Below are 8,989 nucleotides of genomic sequence, written 5' to 3'. Positions count from 1 at the left end.
CTGATCCGGCACATTAAAGGTAAAGATAATGTTTTGGCTGACGGCTTTAGCCATACGATTAATTTTTTGAATAGTTGGGGGTGGGGGGGGCGGTTTTTTTTTTTGTTTGGGTTTTTTCTTTTTTTTTTTTTTTTTTTTTTTTTTTTTTTTTTTTTTTTTTTTCACTTCTTAGAGTTCTTTGTTTTGTGGGGGAGGGGGGGGGAAAAAAAAAAGAAGAGAGGGGGGAGAAGGAGGGGGGTTTTTTTTTTTTTTTTTTTTTTTCCTCCGGGGGTTTTTTTTTTTTTTCACTTCCATGCACATTTAGGTGCTTGAGTTTTGTTGTTTTAGTTTCTTGTTTTAGTTTGGGCTGGAGATTACCGGTAGTTCAGTTATTCGTTCTTTTTGTTTGTTCTAGGATTAGTTTACCCTTTTCAGTTAGTTTAGGGGGAGACGCGGGGAGCGACGGCCCACTGCGAGGCTGGTCCAGCGTCTTCCCATCTTTTGTTCTTTTTGGCCGGGGTCTCCAGTCCCTTTTGTTTCTTTTTGGTTTGTTACTTTTGGGAGTCTGCATTATTTAATAAAGCTTGTTGGATTATTGTTAACATCCTTCTTTTCATATATGTTGCATCCTCCATTCCCTTTTGAGCCTTTGTTTGTTCCTTTTAATGGAGGCCGTAACAATCACCATAGTTACAGTACCAGGCTGATACACAGTCACCATAGTTACAGTACCAGGCTGATACACAGTCACCATAGTTACAGTACCAGACTGATACACAGTCACCATAGTTACAGTACCAAGACTGATACACAGTCACCATAGTTACAGTACCAGGCTGATACACAGTCACCATAGTTACAGTACCAGGCTGATACACAGTCACCATAGTTACAGTACCAGACTGATACACAGTCACCATAGTTACAGTACCAAGACTGATACACGTCTCCCCAACGTGACGTCATCACCGAATTTCGGAAAAAAAAACACTAATACCTAAAACGACAAAAACCTGACAAAAACTGTCCTTTAACACTATTTGGAGACATTTGTAACAATGATATACGTATATTGAGTGCTATGTGTACATATTAATCAACAGTGGTGGTTAACCTGCAACATGGGCTTTAATTAGGATAGAAACACAGCTAGACAGACATGTTGAAGTAGACACAGAGACATGTTGAAGTAGACAGAGACATGTTGAAGTAGACACAGAGACATGTTGAAGTAGACAGAGACATGTTGAAGTAGACAGAGACATGTTGAAGTAGACAGAGACATGTTGAAGTAGACAGAGACATGTTGAAGTAGACAGACATCAGAGACAGAGACATGTTGAAGTAGGACACAGAGACATGTTGAAGTAGACACAGAGACATGTTGAAGTAGACACAGAGACATGTTGAAGTAGACACAGACATGTTGAAGTAGACACAGAGACAGACAGAGACATGTTGAAGTAGACAGAGACAGACAGACATGTTGAAGTAGACACAGACACATGTTGAAGTAGACACAGACACATGTTGAAGTAGACACAGAGACAGAGACATGTTGAAGTAGACACAGAGACATGTTGAAGTAGACACAGAGACATGTTGAAGTAGACACAGAGACATCAGAGACATGTTGAAGTAGACACAGAGACATGTTGAAGTAGACACAGAGACAGACAGACATGTTGAAGTAGACACAGAGACAGAGACATGTTGAAGTAGACACAGAGACAGACAGACATGTTGAAGTAGACAGAGACATGTTGAAGTAGACACAGAGACATGTTGAAGTAGACAGACATGTTGAAGTAGACAGAGACATGTTGAAGTAGACACAGAGACAGACAGAGACATGTTGAAGTAGACAGAGACAGACAGACATGTTGAAGTAGACAGAGACATGTTGAAGTAGACACAGACACATGTTGAAGTAGACACAGAGACATGTTGAAGTAGACAGAGACAGGTTGAAGTAGACACAGAGACATGTTGAAGTAGACACAGAGACAGACAGAGACATGTTGAAGTAGACACAGAGACATGTTGAAGTAGACACAGAGACACACAGAGACATGTTGAAGTAGACACAGAGACATGTTGAAGTAGACACAGAGACATGTTGAAGTAGACACAGAGACACACAGAGACATGTTGAAGTAGACACAGAGACATGTTGAAGTAGACAGAGAGACACACAGAGACATGTTGGAAGTAGACACAGAGACATGTTGGAAGTAGACACAGAGACAGGTTAGGTAGACAGCACAGAGACATGTTGAAGTAGACACAGAGACACACAGAGACATGTTGAAGTAGACACAGAGACAGAGACATGTTGAAGTAGACAGAGACAGAGACATGTTGAAGTAGACACAGAGACATGTTGAAGTAGACACAGAGACATGTTGAAGTAGACACAGAGACATGTTGAAGTAGACACAGAGTCGTCGTGGTGTTTTTCCCTCAGTTGGTCGTTTTATTATAAAAGTTGAAGTTTCTACACAGCTGACAGTGAACAAGAACAGAACCATAATCCTCCAGTAAGAAAATAAAAAACAACATTAAGAAGAAGAAGATGAAGAGGAAGGGGGGTTAGGTGGTTTTCCATGGTGACACACAGATAGAGGAGGTTGGTGCAGGTTTTTGTGTCAGGACAGTTTAACATCTGATGATCTCACACACACACACACTACACACACACACACACTACACTCACTCACACACACACACACACTACACACACTCACTCACACACACACACACACACTACACACAGACACACACACACACACACACACACACACACACACACACACACACACACACAAACTCTCTCTCAGCAGTCCTGTGTGTGTTTCAGAGTGAGCCATCAGCTTCAGTAATAACATAATAACCTGTAATAACATGTAATAACATGTAATAACAAGTTAATAACCTGTAATAACAAGGTAATAACATGCTAATAACCTGCTAATAACATGTAATAACAAGTTAATAACCTGTAATAACAAGGTAATAACATGCTAATAACATGTAATAACATGTTAATAACCTGTAATAACCTGGTAATAACCTGTAATAACCTGCTAATAACATGTAATAACCTGTAATAACCTGGTAATAACATGTAATAACCTGTAATAACCTGGTAATAACATGTAATAACCTGCTAATAACATGGTAATAACATGTAATAACCTGTAATAACCTGCTAATAACATGGTAATAACATGTAATAACCTGTAATAACCTGGTAATAACATGTAATAACCTGTAATAACATGTAATAACCTGTAATAACTGTAATAACAAGTTAATAACATGTAATAACATGATAATAACCTGTAATAACCTGTAATAACAAGGTAATAACATGCTAATAACCTGTAATAACAAGGTAATAACATGATAATAACATGCTAATAACCTGTAATAACAAGGTAATAACATGCTAATAACCTGTAATAACAAGGTAATAACATGATAATAACCTGTAATAACAAGGTAATAACATGATAATAACCTGTAATAAGCTGGTAATAAGGTAATAAGCTGGTAATAACAAGGTAATAAGCTGATTTAAGAGTAAAGGTGTGAGAGAACATCTTCGTGGTCTAAGACCTGCGTCTGCAACGTGTTTACAAAACGTCTCGGTGAATTAACTTGGTCCGGGTCAGACCCCCCCACAACGAGACCAGTCCAGACCAGCTTATTTATAGTATCAAATCATAACAAGAGTTATCTCAGGACTCTTTACAGACCTACAGACAGACAGAGACCAGACCAGTTCCTGACGGAGCTGCTGACCTCTGATGACCCCTGATGACCCCCGATGACCTCTGATGACCCTTGATGACCCCTGCTGACCTCTGCTGACCCCTGATGACCCGGGGGCAGACTGAGCAGCATCCCTCCCATCCCCGATCCTTCACATCTTTAAATCATGATTAAAACTCTTCTTCACTGTCCTTAAACCAGCTGAGAGCTGTATTCTGTGTGTTATTTCTCTAGTCTGTTCTTAGTTTTAAATGTTTGTTGTGTTACTCGTGTGTTAGTAACCATGGTGGTGTGCTAGTAACCATGGTGGTGTGTTAGTAACCATGCCAACGTCCAGCCTGTTGGTCAGCCTGGTGGTTTTAGACGGGGTCTACTAATAAAGCTGGACTGGATCTCACACGCAGGACTACCAGAGGGCTGGGGAACCAGACGCTACAATGGCCCTCAGTGGAGACCAGGAACCCTACAGCAGACCAGGGCTCTGCCCAGGGCCCAGAGACCGGCTCTCTGGACTATCACCATGGAGACCGGGGACCAGGTCCCACGTGGCACGTTTCCTAAACCCAACCGTAGTCTCGCGGTAACACACCACGCGGCTTTAGGAAGGGGGGGGGGGTATGTTTACACCAAGTCATGATGTCATGATGGTATGTTCCATGGTTACCTTCTCTGAAACACACACACACACACACACACACACACACACACACACACACACACACACACACACACACACACACACACAAGACACACACACAGCACACACACACAGTCAAACACACACACACACAGACACACACACACACACAGTCAACACACACACACAGTCACACACACACACACACAGTCACACACACACACAGTCACAAACACACACACACACACACACACACACAACACACACACACACAGTCACACACACACACACACACACACACACACACACAGTCAAACACACACACACACACACACACACACACACACACACACACACACAGTCACCCCCAGAGCCAGAGACAGTCTATCTGTCTGTCTCTCTGTGTCTCTGTCTATTCGTCGTCGTCATCATCGTCTTCGTCCTCTCCTTCGTCGTCCTCCTCTTCCTCTCCTCCCTGAGCTGAAGAGCCGGGGTTCCTGGGGTACGTCGGGGCGCCCCCCCCACGGTAGGCCACCATGTCCTGCAGGACGGGGACAGAGAGACAGACAGGAGAAAGTGAGACAGGCTGTCCTGGGAGACACACCTTCTTCAGCAGAGACTACCAGAGCTAAGAGGAGTTACACTGAGAAACATGGAGACACAGCTCTGGACCTAGATGGAGACACGGCTACTGCCTGTCTCTCTCTCTGAGTGTCTGAGTGTCTGTCTGTCTACCTGTCTGTCTGTCTGTGTACCTGTCTGTCTGAGTGTGAGTGTGTGTCTGACCCGGTCATATTTCTCCTGTAGTTTCTGGGCCTTCTCGTAGGGCAGCTTCTCAGACTGGGACAGTTTGCTCCACATCTCCCCCAGCTTCTCTGTCTACCTGTCTGTCTGCCTGCCTGTCTGTCTGTCTGCCTGCCTGTCTGTCTGTCTGTCTGTCTGTCTGTGTGCGAGTGTGTGTGTCTCACCCGGTCGTATTTCTCCCGTAGTTTCTGGGCCTTCTCCTCGTAGGGCAGCTTCTCAGACTGGGACAGTTTGCTCCACACTCTCCCCAGCTTCTCTGTCTACCTGTCTGTCTACCTGTCTGTCTGTCTGTCTGTCTGTCTGTGTGCGAGTGTGTGTGTCTCACCCGGTCGTATTTCTCCCGTAGTTTCTGGGCCTTCTCCTCGTAGGGCAGCTTCTCAGACTGGGACAGTTTGCTCCACATCTCCCCCAGCTTCTCTGTCTACCTGTCTGTCTGTCTGCCTGCCTGTCTGTCTGTCTGCCTGTCTGTCTGTGAGTGTGTGTCTCACCCGGTCGTATTTCTCCCGTAGTTTCTGGGCCTTCTCCTCGTAGGGCAGCTTCTCAGACTGGGACAGTTTGCTCCACATCTCCCCCAGCTTCTCTGTCTACCTGTCTGTCTACCTGTCTGTCTGTCTGCCTGCCTGTCTGTCTGTGTGTGAGTGTGTGTCTCACCCGGTCGTATTTCTCCCGTAGTTTCTGGGCCTTCTCCTCGTAGGGCAGCTTCTCAGACTGGGACAGTTTGCTCCACATCTCCCCCAGCTTCTTGGCACAGTCTCCTATAGACAGACCTGGGAACTGCTGCTTCACACTGGGCCGGTACTCGCTGCAGAACACAAAGAACGCTGACCTGGGGGGGGGAGACAGGTAGGGAGACAGACAGGTAGGGAGACAGACAGGTAGGGAGACAGACAGGTAGGGAGACAGACAGGTAGGGAGACAGGTAGGGAGACAGACAGGTAGGGAGACAGGGAGGGAGGCAGACAGGTAGGGAGACAGGGAGGGAGGCAGACAGGTAGGGAGACAGGTAGGGACAGGGAGGGAGACAGACAGGTAGGGAGACAGGTAGGGACAGGGAGGGAGACAGGTAGGGACAGGGAGGGAGACAGGTAGGGAGACAGGTAGGGAGGCAGGGAGGGAGAGAGAGACAGGTTAATGCTTCTGTGAATAAAGAGTTTCATGTGTTCAGATGTATAATGTGCAGACTTACGAGGTCTCTGGGACAGACTAGACTTACGGGGGTCTCTGGGACAGACTAGACTGACGGGGGTCTCTGGGACAGACTAGACTTACGGGGTCTCTAGACAGACTAGACTTACGGGGGTCTCTAGACAGACCAGACTTCCGGGGGTCTCTAGACAGACTAGACTTACGGGGGTCTCTGGGACAGACTAGACTGACGGGGGTCTCTGGGACAGACTAGACTTACGGGGTCTCTAGACAGACTAGACTTACGGGGTCTCTAGACAGACTAGACTTACGGGGGTCTCTAGACAGACTAGACTGACGGGGGTCTCTAGACAGACTAGACTTACGGGGTCTCTAGACAGACTAGACTTACGGGGTCTCTAGACAGACTAGACTTACGGGTTTACAGAAGTACACAGACTGACGAAGTACTGACTGGGCCTCTGACGGGGTCTCTGGGACAGACTAGCTTACGAGGTCTCTAGACAGACTAGACTTACGGGGGTCTCTAGACAGACTAGACTTACTGTCTGTCTCTAGACAGACTAGACTTACGGGGGTCTCTAGACAGACTAGACTTACTGTCTGTCTCTAGACACTAGACTTCACGGGTCTAGACATAGACTTGGTGAAATAGATTAGTTAACAGATAGCTAGGGGCTACAACTGATAGGGTTCTAGAAGACTAACTAGGGTTCTAGAAACTAGCTAGGGGTTTAGACTAGTCAGGGTTCTCAACTGACTACAGGTTCTAAATCTTACTGTTTTATAGGTACATAGTTAGGGTTTAGACACAGCTTAGGGGTTAGAACAGCTTCTTCAACAAGGTATACTTGGGGTTTATAGTTAGTTAAGGGGTCTACTAGTCAGAATATGAAGGGAGGGGCGGTTGGGTATTATTTTAGGGGTTGGAAGAAAGAGTTTAGAAGATTCAGGTTCTAGACAGACTAGACTTACGGGGGTCTCTAGACAGACTAGCTCAGGGGTCTTAACTAGACGGTTGGGAACTAGGGTTAAGATTGTTACATTGGAAACTAAACTTGGTCAGTAGGGACAGTAGGGGGATAGAACATTAATTAATCAGGGAGGAGCCGGGAACAGAAGTAGGCTAACGGGGTAAAAGCTACGGGGCTGGCAACTACCAGGGGGGGGGTAGGGGTAGACATAGACACGGGCTAGCAGAAGGTAGACAGACCGGACACAGGGGCAAAGGTTTGGGACAGCTAACTTACTGTCTGTCTCTAACAGACTAGCTGCGAGGGTTTGGACAGACTAGACTTACGTTGTCTCTAACAGCATCTTGGGACAGACTAGACTGTTCAGACAGCTAGTGGGTTCTGGGACAGACTAGCTGGTCCACAACAGGGGGTCAGACAGACTAGACTTCACGGGGTCTGGGACAGACACTTACAGGGGTCTCTGGGACAGATAGACTTCCGGGGTTCTGGGACAGACAGACTTACGGGGTTCTGGGACAGACTAACTTTTAGGGGTTCTAGACAGATAACTTACGGGGGTCTCTGGGACAGACAGACTTACGGGGTTCGAGACTTAGGTTGGGCGACGGTTCTGGGACAGAACTAGGGTCTGGGACAGAGCACGGTTCTAGATAACTAGGTTTGGACAATACGGGGGTCTCTAGGACAGACCAGACTGTGAGGGTCTCTAGGACAGACTAGACTTACGGGGGTCTCTGGGACAGACTAGACTTACGGGGGTCTCTGGGACAGACTAGACTGCCGGGGGTCTCTGGGACAGACTAGACTTACGGGGGTCTCTGGGACAGACTAGACTTACGGGGGTCTCTGGGACAGACTAGACTTACGGGGGTCTCTGGGACAGACTAGACTTACGGGGGTCTCTAGACAGACTAGACTTACGGGGGTCTCTAGGACAGACCAGACTGACGAGGTCTCTAGGACAGACCAGACTGACGAGGTCTCTAGGACAGACCAGACTGACGGGGGTCTCTGGGACAGACCAGACTTACGGGGGTCTCTGGGACAGACTAGACTTACGGGGGTCTCTGGGACAGACTAGACTTACGGGGGTCTCTGGGAAGACAGACTGACGGGGGTCTCGCCTGTTATTAGGGGTCGGGAAGATAGTACGGGGTCTCTAGACAGATAGAGGGTGGAAGAGGGACAGCAGTTAGGGGTTTGAAGACTGGGGGAACACTAGGGGTTAGACTAGGGGTTGGGGTTTACGGGGGGGGTGAGGGGTTCGGGACAGAGTCACGGGGTCTCTGGGACAGACTAGACTTACGGGGGTCTCTGGGACAGACTAGACTTACGAGGTCTCTAGGACAGACTAGACTTACGGGGGTCTCTTGGGTGCGTTGGGGTCTTTCCTCTTGCGTCCCCTCTTCCCGAAGCCTTTGGGGGGGACGTAGTCTCTCATCTCGCGGTTGTAGCGGACCTTGTCGGCCTTGGCCATGTCCTCGAAACACTTCTTATCCCCAGCAGTCAGACCCTGGAACCAGAGCAGAGGGTCAGCAGGGGACCTCTGGGGTCTGGGGTCGGTCAGACAGACAGGTCAAAGGCAGGTCTGACTGTCTGTCTGACTGTCTGTCTGTCTGTCTGACTGTCTGTCACAGCATCACATGACCCATCCAACCACAGACCCTCC

General features: G+C 47.3%; 1 protein-coding gene across 2 annotated transcripts; it reads right to left on the bottom strand.

Moving 5' to 3' along the window:
• Nucleotides 1-4,721: 4,721 nt before the first annotated feature.
• Nucleotides 4,722-8,833, bottom strand: LOC120555073 (high mobility group protein B2-like; the record flags this gene model as incomplete). Of its 2 annotated transcripts, XM_039793857.1 has the most annotated exon segments (4): nt 4,722-4,934; nt 5,686-5,763; nt 5,927-6,023; nt 8,682-8,833. In XM_039793857.1, coding segments are annotated over 4 exon segments (456 nt in total), but the record flags the coding sequence as incomplete, so codon positions are not given.
• Nucleotides 8,834-8,989: the final 156 nt, after the last annotated feature.

This window comes from Perca fluviatilis, unplaced genomic scaffold (assembly GCF_010015445.1).
Source record: "Perca fluviatilis unplaced genomic scaffold, GENO_Pfluv_1.0 PFLUV_unplaced_scaf_157, whole genome shotgun sequence".
Classification (NCBI taxonomy): domain Eukaryota; kingdom Metazoa; phylum Chordata; class Actinopteri; order Perciformes; family Percidae; genus Perca; species Perca fluviatilis.
This window is presented reverse-complemented; position numbering and strand designations above follow the sequence as displayed.